Source organism: Clinocottus analis, unplaced genomic scaffold, assembly GCF_023055335.1.
Source record: "Clinocottus analis isolate CAN_PGR_092001 unplaced genomic scaffold, fCliAna1.0.p SCAF_14, whole genome shotgun sequence".
Lineage (NCBI taxonomy): Eukaryota > Metazoa > Chordata > Actinopteri > Perciformes > Cottidae > Clinocottus > Clinocottus analis.
Window position 1 is genome coordinate 15059397 of NW_027175865.1, and position 26633 is coordinate 15086029.

Consider the following 26633-nt stretch of genomic DNA (forward strand, 5'->3'; position numbering starts at 1 on the left):
ATCGTGGCGTAACAAACAAAGGCTTTCCAGGTGAAACGCACTGTGACGCGATGAGCTACATTCACTGCAGAACTCTCTGAGGACGAATCTGCTGATTGAGCTGTGAAACCATTGTTTCATTTTGTGACCACACGCCAATTTAAGCGACAACATTTACATTTCTACTCCTTTTTGAAAACGACGCCTCGTGTATTAGCTCCAAATCCTCCTAAATAAACACTACAGTTCTAACACCAAACAGATTCAAACACTGTATCATTTCCAAGAATAAAGGGTCTATTTCTGCCAGAGTACACAGGCAGAAAGCAAGTGAGAGCCGTCTGTGCTCCTATTATGTAGGAGGTTGGTCTCAGTCGCGTGGGTTCAGGATTAATAGACAAAAAGAATCCAAGACCTTGCAAATCAAAGAGGTCGGTGATGCGGAGAACGTACTGTTTACATAAAGCAAGAGTTAGAAAGAAGAGAACCGAGAGGAGTACGTATGTATGTGTATGTATACATGTGTTTAAATGTATGTGTACATGTATAGTATATTTATATATATGCATGTATATGATTGGGGGTTTGGTTGAAGCAATTATTTGTAACTTCTTGTTTTTGTGAGTTAATCTTAGTCCTTGTTTTAGTTGGGAACTTTTTGCTCAAAAGAGAAATCCTGTCTGTTCAAGAACTCCCATTATTCTTGTCACCGAGAACATTCAGTCTTTTTAAACCAAGCAACTATTATACTGAAGGCAGAAAACCTGAACACCAAGACTGATCTTGGATATCATGCGCAATATCGAATTGCAATAACCTGGAAGACATTTCTGGATTTACAGTCTGTCTGCACCATCTGAACTTTTAAATTACTCCCATACTGATGGGAACGATTTCAGCCTCAAACTAGAAAATGTAGCACGAGCTTCCTGCAAATTGTCACATCTTCAAGTTCTTCTTTTGACAGATCATAATTCACTTTAAGTTATAAAGGAATCTCACTCCTAACCATCTGATTTAATGACGGACTCATCAACTAAACAGAAATCTACACACTGCAACACTGGTTTATTGTTATTCTCAGTGGGAACAAACACTTCCATCATCATGCTGTGACACTTTCAAGTCGGGGTCACCGATCCGAATCCTTCATCCAGATTCCAGATGATCCCATTTTTCCTGAAGAATTCTGCCTTGATGCACGCCACGCGTCCGTGCTGCTGGCCCGCCTGGCAGAACATGGGGACGGGTCGATGGCCGTACATTGCAGAGGAACGCAGCGGGACAGTTCTGGACTCCTCCTGGGCTCGAGCAGGACGACAAGGCAAGGCAAGTTTATTTGTGGAGCACATTTCCACAACAAGGTGAATCAAAGTGCTCCACACGAAACCATTAAAAGCAATGTAAATACCTGTTAATACTGTCCATACTGTCTACATGAATATCATATTATCCACCACACTGCACTGCACCTTTACTGCTTCTTTTGCCCTCTGGATAGATGCAAACTACATTTTGTTGTCACAGTACTTGTCCGATGTGCATTGACAATAAAGTTGAATCTGAATCTGAATCAAAACATAATGCAGAATGAAACACAATTTAAAAATTATTAAGAACATTCATGAACATTCAATCTGGTTCATTAAAGGCGACAGCAAACAGAAAAGTCTTCAGTCTGGATTTAATGGAGCTGAGGGTCAAAAGCTACAGGCAGAGACGCAGAATTCATTATTTAAAATAGTAATCAAGAGGCGAGGGGGTTAACTTGCAATTAGCTCTGTGATCAATAAACCATCAAAAATGCCAATGCACGCTGCTTTGCAAAACCAATATCGTGACTGTGGTTTTAATTGCGATTCCCTTTCAATTAAACACATTTATATTTTCATCCTGAGGTCTGCAACAACAGAGTGAGGTTTTAAGTGCTGAGATAAGACTTGCGACAGCCTCGTAAACGTGCAGTTAAAAAACACTCAATGTGCCGATTTCTTAAACGGCCTCCGTATCCAACTCAAACCATTTGTGAAGGCATTGGTGATAATGATTCATTGAGCCAAAATAACAATTCAAAAAACAAAACAATGCTGAAGTTCATTCACTGGGCAATTTTTGACGAAGAGGCGTGGCTGGAATATGTACAGCTTCAGGTGACGCACATATTGGATGAATTCACTGACCTGGCTGCTGCTCTGATGCATTGCCATGGTGTAATGTTTAGTACCGGCGTCGTGAAACGTGATTTAATAAAGCCACGACCAGTGCAGTCGAAGCAGACGTACTTGTACCCAGTAAGGGAAATTATTATTACGCCACCGAACATTTCATTTAGCCTCTTTATTGGCAATAAGGTGGCTTGAGTGACAATTGTCCCAACAAATGAAACTATTAGCTTCACCGCCATCACAGTATATTATAAAAAACAGATGCACATGAGCTGAATTTGACCCAGTGGGCCTCATCGCGAGCTTCTTTAACACAATCTTGAGCCTCTGACTTCAGGCAGGTCAGACTAACTCTCTGCAGCATCGGCAGATCCACTGCTGGGTTTCTATCACATGAGAACGAGTCGGGGAAAAAAATAACACACTGCCATTAGCATCTGAATGGTTAAAACAATACATTATTTTTGATTCACATTCATAAGTGTGAATTCCGGAAACAGAAACGTCCTAATTTAGCAGGATCTGTCGACTGAGAGCCAGCCTCTCAACTCACTGTAATTACAGAGCTCAGCAGTGTGTGTGTGTGTGTGTGTGTGTGTGTGTGTGTGTGTGTATGTGTGTGTGTGTGTGTGTGTGTGTGTGTGTGTGTGTGTGTGTGTGTGTGTGTGTGTGTGTTTGACCCAGAAACTCACTGTGAGCCAGTTTCTGCTTGACATGAATAATTCCTGTGTGGAGATGAAATGGAACGGAGCCACAAACCAACGTCATGAAACTTAGATGTCATATATGTCACCATATGGTTAAAAAAAAAAGAAGATAGTTGTGTGTAGATAGAACATTTAGAACTGTACGAACTCATTTTCGTGTTGTACATGTTGCATGTGCAAAAGTTGCATGTGTAACTTTTACAAACAACACAGCAAGTCAGGGTCTCTAAAGTGTTGAATCCTCACTCCTCTTCAGGGAGTGTGTGTGTGTGTGTGTGTGTGTGTGTGTGTGTGTGTGTGTGTGTGTGTGTGTGTGTTACATAGACTGAAACTGAGAAAAGGTTAAAGTTGGAAGACGAAAACAGAGACAACTCCTAACAGTGGTAGCAACCTGTCAATCACACGGTAGCCCGCCCTAAAGTATCCTGCTTGATGGTCTTTTTGACTCTAAATGGGACCATAATTTACTAAATGAACTTCATGCTGTATTGAAATAGAAGTGAAGACAGCGATTGAGAGCATAAAGTCATGTTTACAATGTTTTACCGAGGCAACAAATCAAGTGAGAAGTATTTACTTTCCAGACTCGGAGTTTGCAGCCTGTGATTTAACTGACATTTCTGTGTATAAAACACCCCGAAAGCCATATTGCCAATTTTCTGTTTGCATTAACAAGCCTCGGGAAACACCACGGGAAGGTGTTATTAGCTGAGTAAAGTGGTAATGCTTAATCTGTGTGCCAAGTGTGTAGGTGGCCAGCGCTGTAAGCCAATGTTCTCCGACGTCATTACTGGACTGTAATTCACGAGTTTAAAACTTGATTAAATCCACGTACTATAAATAGACTCTCCAAACTCAGGCCTGATATGTGGCAGGTGCAAACAGAGTGCAACGAGCATCTACAATATATAGTTGATTGTCTGTAACTTGTCCCTTCCTGGTCATCCTCTCTTGACATCAAATTATATAAATATATATATATATATATATATATATATATATATAAATATATATATATATATATATAATCTTATGCTCTTGCGGTTGATATCTTTGGTATATTCTCGGTTCCAGATGACTCTGCTATATTGCATTTTTCTCTCTATTAGCCAGACACCTGTTTTTTTTTTAAATGCTAGGATGTAACCTCTCCATCACATAATCAGTGAGTCAGAGATGTGACGCAGAACGTCAAGCAGATGCACTCTCAAAAGCTCCATTAAGAGTTTTTTTCATAAAACCCTGGCAGCCATTAACAAAGTAAGTGAGCAGCCTACCTGTGCTATTCATGCCTAAACAAACTGTGATGCACTTGTTTTGTGATCTGTTTGCTTTGGATGGTTACGTACCTTGAGATGATAACTGTCAATAAGTCAAAAATAAATAAAGAAAGAATAAATATAAGTATGAAAGCAACATATTATCTCATAATATGAAACTCATACTTTTCTACCACTGGGTCGACTCAAAAGGAATGACAGATTAACACGTCTTCATCCATGGATTTCACTTCTTAATGATTAATCATGACAAATACTCGTATGAACTAAAACAACAAGTGCATCATTTGTGCTGAGAAGTTGATTTAAAGATGTAATCAGTCTTGTTTGGTGAATTGGTGGAGTAGAAGTAGGCACATTGACTTTTTATGCTGCATTATGAACATATGTTTATTTTGTTATTATCTGTTTATAGCGCTGAATGATTCAACGTACAAGTATTCAAAATGCTTTATCAATGGTCAGGGCACATTATAAAGCATTTCATAAGGTCAAGTGTCATAATGCTTCATAATTGATGGTCACTCACTGCCATTGTTTGGTGACGATCATAGTGTATAAAGAAATAACGGACTGTGAGCTGGTTATTGATCAATTAAAATCAAGTATTTAACAAACCTGTGTATTAATCTATTACAGTTGTACTTGTAATATAGTATATACAATGCTTTCACAGTACTGTAAGCAAATAATAATGCATTATAAGTATAATCATAATGCATTATAGACGTGTCAGCCTTAGCAATAAAACCCAGTACAGTGTCAGTTCCGAAATGATCAAAATTTCTTCAAATAATGTCAGTTCCATGAATTCTTAACAAACTAAAAAGGCAGAAATAGAGACTATTTCCCAGAAGCCTCACATCTTGCGGAGGCTAAACACACTCGTGAGATTTATTCAACTCATTTTGAGCTCGTCAGCGAGCTCAGAGGTTTTAAATGAGTTTCTTCAGAAACCAAAATGGCAACCAAAGTGTTGATCCTCACCTCCTCGGCGATGTCCAGACCTCTTCCTTTGTAGTGCTTCCTGTCGTCTCTGTGCAGCTTCATGTCGTATCCCTCTACCTGGTGGAACACTTGGTCAAACGTGGAGATCTTCGGGGCCTATGACGGAGGGACAGAGACTGGGTGTCATTCAAAATGTGTCCTCCAACAAAGGTGGAGTCATTTCATGATACTTTGGGGGAAAAGAGAAAGAGGTAGCGGTGGAATCGAGGGCAATAATCACAACCACTCCTTCTCAAAAAGTGGTTTCAAGGTACAAGAAAACCAGCGGTACTGTGGTGGATCGGTTCCCCGTGCAGGCTTCAAACGCATCGTGACCAATGGATTTCCATGACTTTACCATGACTTCAAACCAAATTTCCATGACCAAACATTTTGTGAAATCTCGGTGTATACATGAAGAAGTGAGACAATATAGTATTTAAACTAACAATGACAATTCCAAAGCATGCAGTATACGTTAAATGACACAAATGAATGAGAGATAGTTTAGTTTAAAGAATAAACATTTATATAGGTGCTTATATTGCCTGCTTATATTTTGAGCATCTTTCTTTTAAGAGCATATTAATTATTTCAAACTCAGAGTAAATGAACGTCATGAACATATGCATATATCAAATTTCCATGACTTTTCCAGGTTTTCCATGACTGTAAGAACCCTGCCAATGGTATTTTTAAGTGATCATTTACAGGCCGTCATATAGTGTTTGTGTAAAAGATCATTGTTGGGCAAAAGCCCATGTTTTTTTTTTATCAAGTCTTTCTGCAACGATTCCTAGTAATTGCTTCCGAGGCATTTCCTATTTCTTAACTCAGAGAAGATCTCTTTCTTCTCACTTGGCTGGGTTCGGGAAATCTAATGCAAGTGAAGTGAAAAGTAAATGGGTCACAATATGCTCTGCTTTACTGTGTATTCTGGGGATGTTGCATCTCAGCTGTACTTTTAAATAATATTCTCTCGTCAGTGCTGAAAGCTAACATTTAACAGTGCATCCAGGCAACCAGGCATCGGCGTTTGGTTTCCACAACTTTAAATGTGCGTTGGTCCATTTTTAGTCCCCTTTTATTACAAGTAATCAAGATGCTAAGCAGTGAGCTTAACAGCGAACGACTTGCAAAGGGCAAACCTCACTCTGTGGCGTTGCTTCCAGCTCACGCGCTACCTGTGAGCACGTGAGCTTTACTAAATTAGTGCATAGCCCATTCAATACAGCTCATTCAAGTATTTGTAATGAAATAAATACAATTCACTCTGGCTCAAATGGTTGTGTCATTGTCCCTGTTAAATAAACTATTTAAAATAAACAGACGAAATAAAAAAAAATAGCGACAACTATCGTTAATGAAGATACCGGAAGTTTACCGTGGACTCTTTGTTATAGAGCGACAGTTCCTTCGGTTCCCTCCGGCGTGGCGGGATGTAACTGAACGCGGACAAGGTGGCGAGCGGTTTGGTTTGAGCCTCGAGGGACACGTCCATCACTTTCCGCTAAAAAAAAATAGAAAAAAAATAGAAGAAATAGAAACTCAGAAAACCGGACGCATCCGCTCGATGACGCCGTTGTCCGCGGTTGCGAGGATACCGACTGTTTGACGTGCTGCGTTCACGGGCTCTTTGTTTGTCTGTACTTCAGAGCATCGACCTGCTAACTGTGAACAAAGTGAAACAAAGTTGTTATTACGTGATAATGAGGGGGAATGCCAACACATTTAATCATACCAGGGACACATTTACGTAAGTGTACGTTGTTACACAACTATAAACTGTGAGGCAGTCACCCTCTGATAACATTTCTGGAGGGTTTTTCTCAGTCTTTTCTTTAATTGGTTTAGCTGAAGGCTGCCGACCTGGTGGGAAATGAAAGCTGTGAACCCTTTGTGTGGAGGCACAGGGCTATTTTAGTAATAATGAGAGTTAAATAATTGAAAATATCCAGGAGAAAGGCCACAGTGGGAATTATTAACTTAATTGTAGCAAATGCCAATTTTTGATAAAGCTACCATTGTTTTTTAGTTTGTAAGATCATTTGTACATTCTGATTTCTTTATGAAACCGAAGGAACAGACAGTTGCTTTTACAGTACAGTGTGGGGATTTATCACAAATTAAACCGTCTGGGCTTTCATGTATTTAAGCAGATGTCTTCTAATATTATATAATGCTGATATTCAATCAACAATCTACATCTAATTCTCAGTTTTAGAATGAAAGCTGCAAAATAGTTTAGAGTCAACAATGAACATATAAAACAAACGTGACAGCCCCTCTGTGCACAGTTGCATCGGTGTCTTCTTTCCTTTATGCCAACAGTCCGTTCAATGTCTTTCAAAGGTCTCTCACCGCATCTGCTGTATAAAGGCCTTCACACACCGGGGGGCCATTTTCTTCGCATGTCAATGTATTTTTTTTTCTGACTGTTGTTTTTGCCATGAGTTGAGTTGGCTACTTTCACGCCCGCGGTGTGTAAAGGCCTTAACTCTGGCAGCAGAATCAATTTTATTACACTGGACAGACTACGCCTCGAGCAGAGTGTGAAATATGTGCTTCAGTTATGGGCGACAAGAAAAGTCCAATTGCTGGGGCTTTGGATGAACTATAAATAGTCTAACCTCCCAGTCCCTCAGCGGTATGGAAAGATACAGATGGTGCACCTCAAGTTAATCCTGGCAAATTGAGCCCAATAGAGAGTCAGTGGAAGTAAAGCAACTTCTGTACAACCAGAAGTTGCAATCTATAATTGTTGTAGGGATCCTTAAATTTTACAGTTTGACATTTTGGCAAACGCTCTTACTCACTTTCTTCCTACGAGTTAGATGGGTGGTTCAAAACCCCCTTTGTATCTGTTAAATATGGTTTGACAGCCAGAATATGGTTAAAGGCGCTGCGCATAAAGAATTGCCAGCTTAACAGCTTACCAGTCTGAAATTTTGTTTTATGAACTTATGTGCAGAACTTTTTCTTGACTGGGCGCAGACGTTTCCTGGCCAAAAAATTGTTGTTAAAGTTTTTATACGTTGGTTTTGAACGAATTAAACAAACCTTTGGGCATAGCCAAGCACGCGTATGTGTGTGTGTGTGTGTGTGTGTGTGTGTGTGTGTGTGTGTGTGTGTGTGTGTGTGTGTGTGTGTGTGTGTGTCTTTTAGAGTGATAGTGGCTAGAGAGGAAGCTTACATTCTTCACATTGTGGTCCAGTTAACCTTTTAGCTTTTTCTCCATTTGGGTGCTTACAGCCGTGACATTGGGGAAAAACTTATTTCCTTGTGTGTGTGTGTGTGTGTGTGTGAGAGAGAGAGAGAGAGAGAGAGAGAGAGAGAGAGAGAGAGAGAGAGAGAGAGAGAGAGAGAGAGAAGGAGAGAGAGAGAGAGAGAGAGTGTGTGTGTGTGTGTGTGTGTGTGCGTGTGTGTGTGTGTGTGTGTGTGTGTGTGTGTGTGTATGTGTGTGTATCAGCCAGTCCCACCTGCTGTTGATGTCCTTCCACGTCATTATGATCGAGCAGCAGGTGGTGTCCAATGAGAGGACAACACTCACTGTGCCAATACACACACACAAACAAACATACACACACACACACACACACACACACACACACACACACACACACACACACATACACACACAAAGAGAGAAAGAACCACAAAGCCTGAGTGCAAAAGAGCACAGATTTTGATACAACTGCTGCAGTAGTTCAAGAGGTTTCCAACAACAATGACGTATGAGGACAGAAGGGATGTGGACAAAGAGACAGAGACAGACAGAGTGAGGGAGGCGTGGCACCTGCTTTCATTCCCTTTAGAGGTTGTCTCAGAGCACAGGAGTAATTACTGCTGACATTTCAGAGGGATGTATTGCTATTTTGGCAGGAATCACTGTGGTAATGAAACCACCTGAAGACAGGGTTCAGTCATTCTATGGTCTGGAGTTATTAAAGGGAAGGTACCAGTGTTACTGAGCCCTGTTCTCATGATCTTGTTTATTGTATCGGGACAGAGCATGCGTATGAACAGCAGCATAAAAACACAAGATGCAAACATGCCGGAGTTAGCAAGAATGCTCATTTACATCTGTATTCCCTATGGGCAGGTCAAAGAAACAGAAACATTATGAGGAGCATTATGAAGCAAATATACAAAACACATGTAATGAAGATTGCCTGTTCAAAGATCAGTGAATGATAAAGGTCATGACTAATCAAACCCGGACTACAAATGATTCAGAAAATGCTAAATTAAAACAATAACCTTTCAGTTCCTGGAGAGAGAAAAATACAATATTCAAGAGAACGACATTATTACGAATAGCACATGTTGACCTCGAAACTTCATCCGGGTCATTAAAGCCCTGAATATGCATTTTGTCAATCAGCTTCTTACAGCTTACTTGTTGTTGTTGTCTAGTTCGAAAACAGTTGTTGTTATATAATACATTTTGTTTTACAACTATTACTTTGAGAGGAGAGGACAGAAGAACCCTGAAGGCAAACGTCTCCCATGTGCAGGAGAGATTTATCTCATTCTTTCACTACCAAACATTTCTGTAATATCCCTCTGAGGAGGAAAGCCGGACCATCACTGGTATCAGTCGCCCCCTGCTGGACACGACAAGTAACACACCAGGAATCACAAACAAAACACCAAAAGTGTTGAAGCAATAAAAATAATTATACTAAATGTCAATTTACAAAAAAAAGTTTTTTTAATGCTGAAAACTAACTAGCAAATACTTGGAAGTCTTATTTTAATTGGGACAGCTTCTGCGTGGCCAGCAGTGACGCAGTATGTGAGCACAGCTTGCATCTCTGCATGAAAAGCCTCAACTCGAATGCTTCACACAGTACGGAGAATGGTACATACATGAGATATAGATATAAAATATCAATTCTACCACACAACTAACTCCGTGCAGGAGCTTTAAATCAAGAATAATACATGACTTATTCTTCCTGAAATGAGTAGCTGTATTGATAAGCAGTAAAACGCAGCCTTGCTCAAGTGCAATATACATAGAGGTTTTGCTGCATGCGAGGCTTACTGTGGCTGTAATGTTAGCTGATGTTTAGAGGGATATTGTTGTGTGTATAACTTGGAAATATTGAATAATTACGCATTATTACTTAAGTGCAAGTCATTTTGAATCCGGATTTTCTTTTTCTTTTAAACACTATATGTAAAACCTTACATCACAAGTATATAGCAGATGAAAATACAAGAAAGGAGAAAACATAATGTATGTATTAACACGTTAGAAAATCAGACATTTGTAGCACATCCGACCCCACAGCAGTTAAATTAAAGGGCCCCAAACGCTGTCAAAGGTCCCACGATACCTTCTTAAAGCATATATTTTCTTCTCCACAGCACAACAATTACTCTTTTCACCAAGCCATCTGTGGCCTCTGAATGGTCTTCCATAACACGGCAATTGGACATACTGAACCCATATGAACCCATATTTATAATAATGATAAGGGTGACAGGATATAACCCTAAAACACAAATTTTTCAAGAGGTGGCTTAACATGCAAAACATGACATCTTGTCTGTTTTGTAACTTATCTAAAAAAGAAGCAGGATTTAATCAAATGTTATCTGACTTTTAAACCATTTTTGTATTGTTTTTCACAATTGTTTTGTTATAAATGTGTTAATATGTTTGTATTCATCATTATATTTTTCATGTACTGCTTTTTTAATGTAATACTTGAACACATTTATTTTAATGATTGTGACTCGCTTGTTTAAGCACTTCAGAAGAAACTAGACTTTATATCATATAAATACTTCATAATTTAAACTTGTAGCGTTATTATAAACTTAAATTATGAAGTATTTATATGATATGAACACCAGTTTCTTATTCACATATTGTCACTGGAAAGAGCATCAGTTCCAGCATGAACCAGCAGATGGCGCCAGCAATACAGCTCAAATGACAAAGGATAAGAGAAAAGAGTGCTATGACAGAAACAGCTGACCTTTTCTGTGTGGATTGTATCCGGGAGGATTTACCAGCAACTGTACTCCTCCCTTTATGTATGAGTGACATAACAATGTACACCCACTTAAAAAAATAAAAGTTTTTATAGAGAATTCACATACACATTCAACACCAAGCTACATGAATCACAGCCCGTTGAAATCAAAATCCCTGTACTTGAGTCGCAGAATTGGGCTCTAGTTACACGTTTGACTGTCATTCACATAAGTATCACAACTCACATCCTGTAAATGCCTCCTTCTTTGTCATTGTGTAGTTTTGTGTATTTTGTATTTTTTTTTACATGACCAACGGTAGACCCGCGCGCCCACCCCTCCGTCCGCACGCGCACGCGCGCACACATGGCGGCCGCCGTCATTCCTTGATGACCCGCCACCGTCTGCTCATTTTCTGGAAGCTTACGGAGATTCACCGAGCGGCGACCCGGCCCCTCCCGCCTGCGTCTCCCTCCGCGCTACAGCTCCTCTCCCCTCGGCACCACTCCGAGAAGGAACCCGGTGCCCCTGTCTCCCCCGCCCTCCCTCCCAAGGCTGATCGTTTCCAATTACGCTCCCCCCCAAGATGGAGGTCCGCAGATGGCACCGCTAGCGTCTACGAGTCGCCGCAACCGTCCGCGTGTCTTTAACGACGCTTTTTGTCGGGACGAGAGTAATTTTGGGCCATCTTTTTTGTCGAATTTAATTTATTTTTTGGGGGATGGGGGGCGCTCTTCTTGGGAGTAACTGAGCTCCAGGTTCGGGGTCGTCGGCAGCCATGAGCTCCGGGGAAGGAGCGGAGGAGACGACGAAGGACGCTGGAGACATAGCGGCGCTCTTCAAAACCGGTAAGCCCGACGAGGAGCACTGGAGGTCGGACTAGCTTGTCCCGTTTTGTCCCACGACGCGAGGGACATTGTTCCCCGGCTGTGTGGGCTGTGTTTAGGGGCGCTTCCAGTGAAGGATAGGGACGTGTTTAACTCTTGTATTTGCACAGCTGATGTTGTAAACAACGTGTAAAACAGATAACAAATGACAAAGACCAACACGGTCTTTGGAAATCTAAAAAAAGGGGGTTTATCGCATACAAAATCCTCCCAACTATCAGCCAGGCGACGTTAGCCGGATCGCTAACATCCCGAGTTCCATCTTCGGACATCCCCGTTTCTTCTTGTCATACAAGCTTTCCGTGTACTTTTCTTTATTATGTACGGAAAAAACACATTATTCTATGTGCCCCCCTCCTTTTATACGGTGCTATCAAAAGCCAAACACAACTCATGGACGGCAGGAAAATGTGGAAGCTAGTTAAGTTTGACACAGTAACGTCAACCCGTGTGGATAAAAGGACAACATGGGAACATGGACGTTTAAAGATTGTATAGCAAGATGATTAAACTTCAGTCTGAATCCAGGGAGGAGAGCGTGGCGTTTGCTTTCAAACGAGAGGAGAAGGAGCAAGTCCGGGCTGTCCGATAATGGGGTGGTGTGTTAAAAACTACTTCCAACGTGAGCTCGTGGATCCCGAATCGGGTCTGGTGGATCCTGTCTGCCGGGCTAGCTAACAAATGCTTGCTAGCTTGCCAGTGAGTTGACAAAGCTCTCGTCCGTCTAAACGGCTCATTGTTGGGCGTGAAGTCCCAACAGGGACGAGTGTCTTTAATTCCACCACTCCGTTAACTCGTTGTTTTTGTTGTTGCTGTTTTTGTTTTCTGCGCTGTCAAAAAACACAACCCTGCACGGCTGTGGAAGCTATGTAAACAATACATGGCGTGGCACATATAGCCTGGGTGTTGCACTGTGCAGGGGGAAGCTAGCTGTGCAGCATAGCTATCAAGGCCAAACAAAAAGGCTGCCTTTTTTAATCAATACACGCGATCTGTCGGTTGTGATGACACCACAGACTGGGACTGACACCGATTCACACATTATATTTTGCGTTTTGGACGTGTGTCGTCCACTTGTATGCACATATTGCTGATATTAGCTAAGTAGGCTAATTAATCAGTAAGGACTGTGACTTGAGTTCCTGACACGGGCCTCCAGTGATTTCATGGGCTGCAACAATGGCTCATAAAATGTGACTTCCAGGGGGTCCTAGCAGAGATTAGACGGGTCCTAGAAATGTGTGGTAAAGTTTGATTCCACCCAGCTGACTTTGCATCAGGGAAATCTTGTGTAAGGATGTCATATTTTCTATTCGTTTTACCCCTATTCAGCATATAAATTGATACCGTCTGTGCAAAAGATTGACAGCCTATATTGTAATTTAAGTTTCCTCGGATTCAACTAAATATAACGGGGATCTATGGGTGAATGCCCCGTACATGGGCTTGTGGGCTGCACTTGTATATGCCAGATAACCTTCTAGCTATGTTCAGTGACTGCAAGTAGCAAATTAGATCAAGTGCCTGATGTCATTTCTGCCAGTGTCATCGTTTAACTCCACCCGCTTTGGTAGCACTAGCTTTCACTGTTTATATGTATTTAAAGAAATAAGTGTATTTGCGGATTGGATAGCTGCTTGTGTTGTGGTAGTTCATCTTGAAATACTTAAATGGGACACTGTGGCATACAAGTGAAAATGAAAGACAAGTTAGTAATGCACTATGTACTGTTCATATGGGTAAAACCATGTCTTTTCTGTTGTCACGTGGAGGACCTTTTGTGGTCGAAGTGATATTTTGAAGTACATTTGGAGAGGCGTAAACAAGGAGGAGAAAGCAGAGTATTGACATCCAGCCTCTAGCTCCTGTGGTTTTGTGTTTAGCGAGATAATAAGCCACAGAGGGAAGTTCAGTATCCATATTGAGCTGATTTGATGGCTTCCTTTTTAGGGAGAGAGAGGCATCCTGTAACTCAACTCGCGACCACATTTTGTATGTTTTGTTGATGGTGCACAGCTGTAGCCATTGTAAATCAAATCTGTTGCTAGTTTCTTGCATAATTAAAATGTTTAGATATGCTGCCTTATTACCACAAGGCCATCTGCTGCAGTCTTAGATTGCAGTTTAAAAAAAGCAACTATTTATTTACCAATAGTACACTAAAGTCATATATTAATCTTATTTGTTAGTTTTGAGGGAAGCGATGACACAAATACTCAGTTTTCGTTGCACTTGGATTCCTTAAGCAATTGTGGGGCTGCTGCTGAATTAATTATAGATTCAAGAAGTTTCAAAAACAAATCTGTATCTGTTTTTAACAAAAGCACACTTGAAGGATCATGAATGAACTATCATTTAATGCAACTATCTGCCACAGGCATGAAAATCACATGAATATTTTAACGACTGTCAAACGAGCGTTGGGAAGTATCCCCTGGGTTGCCACTGTTATGGGCAGAGATGGAGGTCCTGCCGACTTTTAAACACCATCGCTCTCAGCACAACAGGCCTTTACCTATTCTCTGATGTCTACCTAGTGCTTAGTTACTTAGTTACCTAACCCAGTGTACCTGTTTGTGTATTTCAGGTGAAACATGGCGCACTGACACTCAACGACAATTATTAGACACATAAGCTGCTTGCTCAGTCTACTTATCATCTTATATAAAGATCCTCTAGGGGCATATATGTTGTTTTTGTTTCTCACAAGTGCCTCGCCTTGTTGAACAGACCTCTGAACCTACACTTAACACAGATTATGAGGTATGTGTTACTTCCTTTAAACATGACTTATTTTTTTCAGTTGGAATTGCTGATTTTTCGTTATACTCCCCTGAGAGAGCCGAGCACCTTCAGGAGTGTGCTTACGTCACTAAGTGCATTAGGACAGCAATTGGCAAGACCACCTTTTATGAGTTAATGATAACGGTGGACAGATATTTACTGAAAATGCAAGATCTGATTTGGCCAACAGAGATGAAATTTTTGTTTCAAACTACAATCCATGCCCATCTTCTTTTTCCAAATGTTCATGCCTTGAGTAGGGTTGCAAAATTCCGGGAATATTCAAAGTTGGAAACTTTCCACGGGAATTAACAAGAATATACAGGAATATACGGGAATAAACAGGAATTAAGAGGAATGAACTAGAAATTTTGGGGTAATTTAACTGTATTTACCTTGTCATAAGCAGACATGCATGCAAACATTGATAATACAACTTTTAAAAATTTCGTTTTTGACCTTTTTGACATTTTGTGAGTAGAACTTTATTCTTTCATTGAACGACGAAAACATGAACGTTGAATAAAAAAAGGTGTATTCTGTATGATCACCACCCTCCCAACACAAATTTCTTTCTTTAGTGTTTTAGGGCTGAAACATTCAGACGCAACACTGATGACAAAAACGTTCAAAAACAACACAACGTTTTATGTTTACATTTATGTTTCTGGCAGACGATGATCCCAACCAGCTGCATTCAGGGTCCAGCTGAGCTCGGCGTACATAGTCTTGTTCTCAACTACATTTAAGTTCCCTGTTATATGCTTTTGCAAAAAAATGTCGGCACTTTTTTTTTTTTCAAATTTCCCAATATTCCCGTGGAAAGTTTCCGGAAATTTACCGGAAACTTTCCGCCGCTTTGCAACCTTAGCCTTAAGTAACACTTTTATTTCTGAGCACTTCGGTTGGTTAGTTGTTTTTTTTTACACAATCCAAGTAAGCTCGCACTGAATACATGTGTATGGGTATCGGCTCAAAAACACTTTTAAGTGGAGCATTCTTGCGGATGCTCTCAGAGTCAGTCATCTCAGCAGTGAAACCTCTATCGGCCTGAGTGTAGATGGTCTCCCGATGGCTATATACCACAAGCCAGTTGGAGGGCTTGAGTGTCACGTTGGAGCTCCCCACCTCTTTGTTTTGCTCAGGAACTTCCTCCTTATAGATCTGGGAATCTTGTTTTGACATGCACAGGTTTGAGTGTCTCGCCAGAGGCAATCCACCTCCCCCCATCATCTCCATCCCCAGCTCCATTCTCATCTCTTTTTTTTTCCATCCTTAGGCATTTGGTCTCATTGCCTTTCCCATGTCCTCCCTCTTTGCTTTCTTCCCCACTCTCTGTCTGACTGCCTGCTGTCAGAGTGTTCAGTTGCCAATGTCTGTTTCATGTTTTCCTCCCTCTTTCATTCTTGTTGCATCGTGTTGGGCCTCACTGTCCTAATGCAAAATGACATCTAATAAAAAAAAAGAGCTCCCCCACTGTCTTCCAGACTGGAATTAATACTGAGGCCTCAGAGCTCTAAGACGGGGAGTTTTGTTGTGGCATGTTGTCAATCATCAGGTTGTTCCACACTAAAGACATCTTTGGCTACACTGGTGACTAAGAGGCTGATTTAGTGTTGATTTCATACAGTTGTTACTTGTTGGTACTGTAGGCTATTATTCATGGTAGGGGGAAAAAAGCCACTGCCCAGCCTTCATGAATGAACGTTTAGAGGCTGCAAAATGACGCTCACAAGGTTAGTCTGTCTGTATGTTTGAATGAACATCGATGTGTACGTGTGTTTGTGCAAGAGAGACTAGTGAAACAGACGAGCAGGAGAGAGAGAGAGAGAAATCTGACCCAGAGCTCACATTTATGACTCAGGCCCATTCACCCAGGATGTGAGACGCACACACGCACACACACTCTGAGACTAATGGATATTGATCCAGGAGATGGAGACTGATTGAGCTCCCTCATTTAAGGTTTCCTCCAGGCTTTAAGCTGCCAAGTCAGACACAGAGCAGAGGCTAAAGCTGTACGAAGCAGATTTCTTTAATCATCCTATGTCCATGGGATGGAAGTAAATACAGAATTAGTACATAAAAAAACAATGCATACGTATAATTGAAGGGCCGGTGTCTTGTCAATTTGTTTCAAACCTTTCTTGTGGACAGATTCAGTTTTTTATACTGATTTACTTGACAGGTTGTGCAGAACCTGTTGTCATAGTGGAACAGCTGGTTCCATATCCCGACTTTAAGCTCTCAGTATGAGCCACGTCACCAAAACACTGGATCCTACATTTCACACAGTTCCATCTGGTCCATTTTCTTATATATCTGACTTCAGAAATCTCTTCATATTTATAGAAGATACCCACCAACAACAACAGATGAGTGGCCTTTCAAGCCACCACACTTCATCTCTTAAACCCCAGACATTGTAACTGTCCTGTTTATAATATTGAATGACTAGGCCTCTAAATACCACTGTATGTTACTAAATACCACCGACTGTGCATGTATTGTGATGTCAATTTTCTTGCAATTCTGAGAAATTGAGGAATGTATTTTTGGCCAACATGATCAATCAAATTACTTTAGTGCACTGGTGTATAAATCTAATAGAGTCATGAAGCAGTTCTGCTTGTGATTGGCAACATTGTCCAAAAATGTAAATGTTAGATATATGAGGTTTCATCGATCCATTACGCCAAATCAGTATTGGCGCATTTGAGTCATCGGCCTTGTTGCAGGAAAATCACATTAAATACAGTTTCCATTATCATTTTTAGATAACAAACAATCAGACTTCAGCTGCAAAAAGGATTCAAAGCAGTGCATCTAAAAAAGATGCATTTTAAGAAACTCAGGGTCAGTAATCAGGGGTAACTCTTTTCAACACTCAGGCATCATGTGGTTTGGCGTAAGAGTAGCTTTGTGATGGGCAGCTGCTGTTCTGTCTGAAATGCTTTTCACATTTACTCATACTCACACAAGCACTTTCTCTGATTTTCCGTTGCCGCTGTCTCCTCCATCTCGTCTTCTCGCTGTCTTTGTATCGTTAAGGTCACAGTGTGCTACATTTACACCCACAGTGAGGGACATTTCAAATTGTACAAACACATGCTTTTCTGCACAATATTAGGCTTGCACACCTAAAAGAAACTGTCCTTAGTTGCAAAAGAGAGGAGTGAACATACTAAATTACATACTAAAATTTGAGAGATTTTAGCCTTTTTATTTGGACAGGCAGCTTCAATCAAGAGGAAATGGATGGCTGAGTAAAAAAAAAGCTTTTCAAAAAAGGGCCGGAGATTAAGCTAAAAAACACTCTACTTAAACTGCTCCCTTTTTATTGTGACATTCAAAATGGGATGTTTTAGTTGGAGAGGCATTCATCCTCACACATGGTAACAATGTGAGCAATACAGGCTCATCTGTAAGTGGCCGTAACCAGCATGTCCACAACAACATCTTTCTGTTACACTCATTTTTTGGCAGAAATATGCAGAACACATCAGCTGGTTGGTGAAGAGTAAATAATTCAAACTGCTCTCATTTTCCCCTGAGTAGTTGTGTAAACACATAATCTTTCTTATCTGTGATAACAGGTGCAAGTACATTAAATTTTAAAGGCAGATTACAGCTAGCCGAATAAACCCTCCCCTCCCTCCAAAACAGAAATCTGCTGTGAGGTCAGTGTGAGTGGGAGGATTGTGTTTTTGTGTGTGTGTGTATTTTCTTCTTCTTCACTCTTGTTTGAATTATTATCTGTTGAAGGCCATGGCAGTGTGATCAAAGTTGTTGTTAATCATTAACATTCAAACGCGTTTGAGTTTTTACAGTCTCTCGGTTCAATGGGGGGAATGGCATGGCAGATCAGGATTAGTGCAGGAAGCCTGTGTGACGCGCTTGATTCAACATGACAGAAACTGCCCATTCGTAAAGCTTAGCGCAGCTTTTGGAACCCGTCCTGCTTTCAGACTGTGCAGCCACAGCACTGGCGTGCTAAGAGCTGATCTCAGACCGGGGAAAAGTCAAATGAAGCAGCTGCTTGAGAGGCACCTATTTTAATAATTGACTGTTTTACACGCTAAACAGATCAGTAGCATCATAAGCATATATGAAGTCATAATCACCGCTTGTTGGTTGTGTTTTTGGTCTCTGTAGACCTCTAAGCTAGCACTTTAGCTGCTAAATGCTCCACTGTGTTCCCCAGCTAGTCTCTAACTTTGTATGTTGGTGCTGAGCAGGAAGTGTAGACCCGGTCTATAGAGGTTTTCCACTGAAAACAGCTGCATGCTACAATAAAAAAAAACAACAATGCTATGAGAGTTGAGTGAGAGCAACAACTCATGGTGCTTAACATCAAGTTTAAAGATGCTAAAATGCTCCGTGGAGCGGAGGAGAACTGGTTATCAGGTAATAGTGGATTTAACGGTACCTGTGAACCTGCTCACGTACAGGCGCTCGCGATCCACTGTTGGGGGGAAAAAATTGCACCATTTTTGCTCAAAGCTTTTTGTTGCTGATGTGTGTATCATGTCGCAGGCTTGTAAGGACCGGTCATCTGGGTCAGGTTTACTTTGGCATGACGGTGTGTATTCCTGTGTGCAAAGTTTGGGCTTGCCCGGATAGTTTTATGAATTTTTTTTTTTATGTGCTGTTAAATTAATGTGGTGAGGTGAGCCGAGAGGTGTTTTTCTCATAGGGGCTGACGGGCAGTAATAGTGCCCAGAGCCACACTGGGTCTTTTGGTTGGAACCAATCAGATGGAGATTAGATGAGGAAATGGGGTCTTAAAATGTGATGAATCCACCTCGTACCCACACCAGGAAGCAATCGATTGCAAAATAAGCGAGAATCAACCAGTAATATCTGCAGTTATTGACGCAAGGAGAGAAATAACTGGTAGAAATTCAAGTTTTGGGGGACTGCCCTGGTAACGAGGAAACACGGATTGGGGTCCACTGGAATAACTGGTTGGAAAACCCGGCCATGTAGACTAAACACTGCAATTATTCAATCCGAACACGGTGAGCGAATCTGTCAAAAGCCATGAAGTTAAACAAACGGCAGCGCCAAAGTTGTTTGCAGCCCAAAGCGTGTATGACGGCAGCGTGAGCTCTCAAGGCGCACCACAGTAACACAACCCTCAACCAGGACAAAAAGCACCCGATTGCATTTCAGAGGGGATGACATTCACTTCCCTGATAGTCGGATGCTTGTAAACAAGTTCACTCTCTCTCTCTGTACATGGTAACAGTTTACCAATGAGATGGGACGAGTTTGAAAAGGGTGATGAATGAATTATGTCTAGTTATGCTGCAATGAAGCCGTAACTGAAATGGATTTTAGTGAGATTGCAAACAATCTAAATGTTAGTAAAGATACCAGAAGGTCATTACGTTATTTTTAATAATCTCCGGGATCAGATTGCAAATCCCCAGAATGGTCCAAAGCACTTTTAAAAAACAAAGCTGCCATTTTAAACGTGAATACAAAGGTTTCAGAGCAGCACACACACACCTCCCCGGCCCTGTGTGAGTGTTGGTGTGATGTTGTTGGCTCTTAACGACATCAGAGCAGGTTAGAAGTGAGAGTTCATTGGATTACGCATGATGACCTAATCTGATTTGGTGTTTATTCCCTGGGATTACTGTGTGTTTTTGTGTTTTCATATGTAGGCGTAGAGTGAGTGAGGGAAGAAGAGCGAGGGGAAGGTAGGTTTGTGGTGGGTCGGTGCATATAGGCACACACCATTTACCAGTACCGAAAAGTTTTGTTGATATTTTGCTTTATGGAATATGTTTTCCTACAAAACCTCTAATATTTTAAATATGTTACTTATTCAGTCCCTCTTCCTAACTCTCAAACAGTCTGTGATACTTTGAACAGTGGGAACACATTGCGTGTTTTGTACATAAATTACAACCGTCCAAATCCCTGCTGATCTGTATTTGTTATATATTTGCGTTATATGACGTTGCTGTCGAGAAAGGACCGCAGATCGAACCTGCGGAGTCTTTTGTCGCAGGAATGAATAATGATCGTAACCTTTTCTCACTGAAGACAAAAGCCAGATGTTGGATGTGTTTTTTTCCAGTGGGAAAGGGGGCTAAACAAGCCTATGCAAACCAGGTCGGCAGAGGCCTGTGCTATCAGTGAGGCTTTACCACTCACACAAACAGACACACGGGTTGCCGCCCCGATACGGACAAGATAAGACCAAAGGTCAGCTGATAAGAGCTAATAGGGACGATCTGTTTCTGCGGTCTTGCTGTGGGCCATCGAGTTGAAGGGGTGGATCACATGCTGCTTCTGGAGAGGCATTAAACAACTATGTTTTACCTCAATCAGAATACTTGCTATTCAAGGCATGACAAGGTATTTAGAGTCAAAGTATGTAATGACAGTTGACAGTGTCCAGTGGCAGTTGGCTTTGGCGAGTACTATTTTTGTGAGTTATTGAAAGGTATAATATAATCATTTTAAATGTCTTCAATTAACCAGGAGAATTAAGCATCAGGGTGTTAAATGTGTAAATAAGAGTTTTTGGCTCACTGAAACGCAGGATATACAGCGCACACGCACGCACACACACACACACACACACACACAATACAACGCGTGCACACACTCTCTTACACACACGCGCGCGCGCAAACCTCTCGCCTCTCTGTGTATTTATAAAAAAGAGCTTGTCCCACTTTTCCCTCTCATCTCTTGTGCTCTCGTTCGCTAATTTCTCCGGCGTGATAACTAATTGCCGTGAGCTCTGGGATTTTTTTTTGTTGCCGCCTCCTCCTTGAAACGAGCTGGAACGAGAGAGGGAACAGAGTAAAGGAGGAGGAGGAGAAGACAGGAGGTACGTTGCAGGGGAGGCGGGTTGCGCAGGTTGCAGGTGGCCGTGAAATCACATGCACAGATAACCATTTTCTTTACGCATTCTTGTTCGAGGACCATAAACAATAAGCCCGGGAGTGAGTGAATGATTATATTGTCCTCTCAGAGGGAAATAAGGAAGTCTATTCAGCGCAGGTGGAGAGAGAAAGTGAGAGACCTTGTAAAGATAATGAAGAGAGGAGAAGTGTAGATGTGTGCCAAGCTGTGTGAACAGTTTCTGTTGGCTAATGAAAGAGGTCAGTAAAAGAATTGAAACAGCTTGCAATTGATTAGGATCAGTGTGAAAGATTTGCAAGACTGGTCTGTGCTCTGATTTTGAGAGTAGAGAGCGACAGCGAGAGAGGGAGAGAGCCGAACTAGGACAAGTCCTGAAAGACCATTGTACTCTTTTTCTTTGTGTCTCCAGTGCATTGAAAACTGCTATCTCACTGTTGCCCTCCCCATCACGCTCACTTTCTCTTTGCTCTCTTCCTCCGACTGCTTTTCACCCCGTTTCTCTTCCCCGCTAAGGGCCGGTAACCGAGAGAAAATTGATCCACTGTAAAACATCACAGTCAGTGATGGTCTTTTGTGTCCTTGAAGCAAAGGGCGGAGGTTCTTGAGAGAGGTTTCAAAAGCAGTCTCCTTCAGTCCTGACCTGGAGGGTGGAGCCGTGCTTTTTGTCATCATTGCTACAGAATCCAATAGGGACCCCTTTTGCACCTGGGACCCCAGGTCAGAGCAGATAACAACATGGCTGAATGGAAACATGCCTTAAGAGTACTGATCTAATGAAATAAATGATTAAAATGTATTATCTATTGTATATGTGGTTGGGATTCAGCCAGCTGTGCAATTACTGGTAAAAGTACATGGGTGCACAGGTAGTGAGTGATGTATGTAACCCTTCAACTTTTCTGGGAAAAAAGGACTAGGGAGCTAGTTCTTAATAATGAATCCCTTCAGGGTTACACGTCCAGGCGCTGTGGCCGTTGACCCAAACAGGACGCTGGTTTTCAAGGTTGAAATGAATAACGTCTGACTGACTGTAACTAGCTGGGCACATTTTGTAACTGCTCTGACAGGCAAACTGTATTCAATGTGGATTTGGTCACATTTGGTGGATACCGGATCTGATACATTTAAGAAGAGTATCGGAATCCAGCACATCAGGTTGGTGCATCCCGAGCAAATATGTGAACAATACCACCGCTGTTGCTTGTCTACACAAATATTTGGTTCTAACGCAAGTGCGTCACGGCCCTTAGATGTGGTTAGAAGGGAACCCCACCGGTTTTACACATTGTCATAGAGTGCAATGCCACATTGGTGGAGTTCTCTCCTAATGTAAGAGACCGATAAAAGTCCATTTCAGATTCTCATTATAACTGCACCTCCTTTGATTTAAAAAAACAAAATGCATAATTGGCAAAGCACTGCTGACCATCATGGCTGAACGAGCAAAGGAAGGAGGGACGTCACGGTGCCGATCACTTGGTTTTACTAAGAGGTTATGTCCGGGAAGTGCAGAAATACCACGGCTATGAACAGAGACCAAGATAACAAAAACACAAAACCCTTTCATTATCATCTGACATTTAGGCTGCCTGGGATTCTCCCGGGTTCGACCTCAGCTTGGTGTCCTGAGTCCAGACCAATCTCTGAAGGAAAAAAAACTGATATGCCCGTATGCGTGTCAATCAAGCAACGTGACGACAGTAACAGCAGTGGCGCTTCCGGTCAGCGAGAAACGGTTAGCACACTAACGGTTTAGTTGTCATGCGGAAGTGAAAGTCTGACGTTTAGCTGCAGGAGGTCACTCCGAGGTCACTCCTCCTTTCGAGAAGTAACGGGAAACGAAAATTCTACGTTTGCATTTTTGGTCACGCACAGTGGACATGCCCTTATACAAGATCACATTAAGACGGCTATAGCATTATACAATAGCACACCTGTGATTAAAAGAAAAGGAGGGGGATGAGGACTAACAGCTGCGCACCAAACGTTGCGCTTGTTCGACAAATGTTTTGATCAATTGCTCTTAATATCTCTTTTTTTCTTTCTTTTTCTTTACTTGTTAAGGGTTTTATTGCATTTGTGACAACGAGACGTATGAGCACCTACTCAAGTAAAATATAGCCGCACTTTTTGTTCTCTCTGCCAGGATGTGTGTAAAGCGCCGCGTGACACACATTCAGAGAGAGGAGATTTGCAGCGCTGGTATTTTTCCCAGCAGGCCTCTCTCCGTAACTCGCAAAGAACCGATGGCAGAACCAGTAACTCCAGAACTTATCATTGATCTTTTTTTTTATTACCAGTTTCGAACCGGGTATATATCTCTATCTCCTACACGCTTCACTCTCTGTATCGGTATCTCACCACCTGCTGCTCGGCGCCAGGCAACAAGAATCCTCTCTAAATTGTCTCTTAGGTAATGTATTGTTCAATGTGTTGTCCATGGCCCTTGACATTTAAATGTTGGCTAAACCCCTCCGGCACCATCTACCAATGCACTCTCCGAGACGCATTTGACAAGAGGGTATTGCTCATTGTTGCCCCATCTACGTCCGCGTGAGCCAGACAATAGGTATGCCTTAAATGAAAGAGGGTCTTTCCTTTTTGTGCATGACTCAAACGATGAGTGTGCTTGCCGAGAAGGGAAAGGCAGGGGCCCACGGAGAGGGTGGTCTTGTGTTGGTGTGGGCTCAGAGACAGAAGCGGTGTGTGTCAGGACAAGAAGGAGCAGTCTGCGGAGCGGAGCTCAGTTCAGGATACAGTATAGCCAGTGTTCAACAGAGCCGAGGTCTAGGTGAGTTTACTGTATCTGAGGGTGTTTACATGCCTTGGGCAGATGGGAGTTTGGATCTTTTTATGGGTTTGGGACCGTTGCATTCATTTGCTTCGTCGTTTCCTCGACGGCCGTTAGACGCGTGTCTGATCTGTTTAACTTTGTCCAAATAGCTTGGCCGACGTTTTGGCGGTTGGCTTAACCTACTATGGTTGTAGCTTGGTGTGTGTATGCATGCGTGTGCGCGCGCGTGTGTTGTTGGATTAACACTGCTTCAACGGGCCACATCTTGTGGCTGCGTGTCAATCTGTCTTTTTATGCACACACTTACGATGTGTGTTATATCCTTTTTGTCAAGGCGTGTTTGACTCCTGGCTCAGCTACAACTCCTTTTTTGTTTAGACTGTGATAGGATGTGGGCCACCACTACTGTAGTCTGATATTACATTGTTGCACACTGCGGCTTAAGTGGACATCTTTGGCATTGCAAATATGTGAAGTATGTGGGTGTTTTGGTCTTTCTCTTCTTGCCTTCCTTTTTCCCCTTCTTGTCTCCTTCATCCCATTCATTCTCTGTTAAGTTGTCCCAGGTACACGGCTTGAGAGAAAATTCCTCAGAGATCATTGTGCGTCTCTTCACATGCCATGTTTATGTGCGTGAGAGCTTTTGCTTATGAACACAAGCCCCCTGTGGCATTGTTGTCAGCAAGTTTGCTCATGTGTAGTTTTTATGTGTACTGTGCTGCTATATGTTCATTAATGGAAACTGCCACCAGCAAAATATTGCTAAAACATGGTGGTCTCGTAAGAGAGTTTACTTTCACAGCCACCGAGGAAGGGGAACAGTTATCAAAGAAATAATTTTTATATCATAAAGATGGATTTAGGTGATTTAATTTAAGAGATTGGACCTTGTAGGGAAACTCTTGTTCTCTCTGAAGAGGAAAGGTCATGAAGGGCAGAGGTCATGGCCCGTTACATAAGAAGCTTGTGTTTAAGTGGACTTGTTTCCAAACTGTTTTAGCAACTAAACCATAGCGACAGGTTTGGAGACTGGCTTGTGAGTCTATTGCAATGGAAGATGAAGTAGTTCCCAACTTGATAGTTCTAAAGGTTGAGTATTAAAAATCCTTGTGCAGTGTCTTGTCATCCAATAACAATTTAAATTGGTTTAGGTTGTCATTTAAACCCACATTTAATACATATGGTGCTATTTAAAAATAGAGAAATCAACATAATTCTAACCCCCGTACAACAAATGCTGTCGCCACACCAGAGGTTTTGATTGGGAAACTTTCCCATCCATAAATCGAACACGACATGAACGTGACATGCGGTGGATCACTGTCCCTTCTGCTTGCAAGTGCAAGCATGTGAACGAGACACAACTGTCAACTGAAAGCTAAGGAACAGGTTTGAATGTTGCCTTAATTAAAACGTGTTGGTGTGACTCAAGCAATTATTTCAATGCAACAATCCTCCAACAATTACTGGCAAATTATCATGGTTCAGTATTAATAGGGACTGTAATAACAGGGTCCAGACGATTGCACTCAGACAAGTGTGCGGTAGCACTGTAGCTTTTGCATGTATGAGAGGATGCAACTGAGGCTCTGTGTTAGTCTTGGTGTGTGAAATGTAGCATTTTACTTTTAACTGTTTACACGTTACTTCTTGCTTTGGCGCAAAGAAGTCTATTTTGTATGTAGAGGAAGGAAACCACTGAAATCTAGTTTTGAGTCAGTTTCCCCAAAGTAAACACATCCTTCCTTATCACAGGATAAAAACTACTGTATGCTTTTCACCAGTTTAGGGTATCAGTCATACACTGTACGTACCGTATACCACATTTTAAATACTTTACAGTGAAGATCATATGTCCAATGCCACCACCAGCTTCTCTCCGCCTTAAAGCAGCCGCATGTGAGGCTAAACGGGAAGGAGTTAAGCGTGAGTCAGAACAGAGGGCTCGTGTGTCACCGAGTCAGCCAGCTGGGCGTTGTTTACATGTTTACTGCACATGACACTGACCATACCTTCCCCTCAGTCACTGCAGCAGCTCTTCTCACACATCCAGCTATAGGCTGCATCAATAGGCCGATTGTTGTGTCGGCCGAGGAACTAGCGGGCCTCGGTCATGAGGCGTAGGGGGATGAGAAGATGACTTCTGCATGCGCTGGTCCAGTGTTGGCCGG

The 26633-nt window shown here is 41.9% G+C and overlaps 2 protein-coding genes across 5 annotated transcripts in view; one reads left to right on the forward strand and one right to left on the reverse strand.

The window, feature by feature from the left end:
- Positions 1-1028: 1028 nt before the first annotated feature.
- Positions 1029-6712, reverse strand: cfap90 (cilia and flagella associated protein 90). Its single transcript, XM_068576149.1, has 3 exons — positions 6503-6712; positions 5119-5235; positions 1029-1280 (listed from the first exon to the last, which is right to left on the reverse strand). The coding sequence occupies exons 1-3, from the start codon at positions 6617-6619 to the stop codon at positions 1101-1103; spliced, it is 414 nt and encodes a 137-aa protein (XP_068432250.1). The 5' UTR covers positions 6620-6712; the 3' UTR covers positions 1029-1100.
- Positions 6713-11672: 4960 nt separating this feature from the next.
- The window catches only part of LOC137784714 (triple functional domain protein-like), a 72049-nt gene continuing 57088 nt past the window's right edge, over positions 11673-26633 (forward strand). For 3 of the 4 annotated variants that reach the window (XM_068575585.1, XM_068575586.1, XM_068575587.1), the window contains exon 1: positions 11675-11957. In XM_068575585.1, coding sequence (XP_068431686.1) covers positions 11888-11957 — 70 coding nt within the window. In that variant the 5' untranslated portion in view covers positions 11675-11887. Of the gene's footprint in view, positions 11958-26633 lie in introns of all 4 variants that reach the window. The other variant, XR_011077425.1, reaches the window with a different exon arrangement.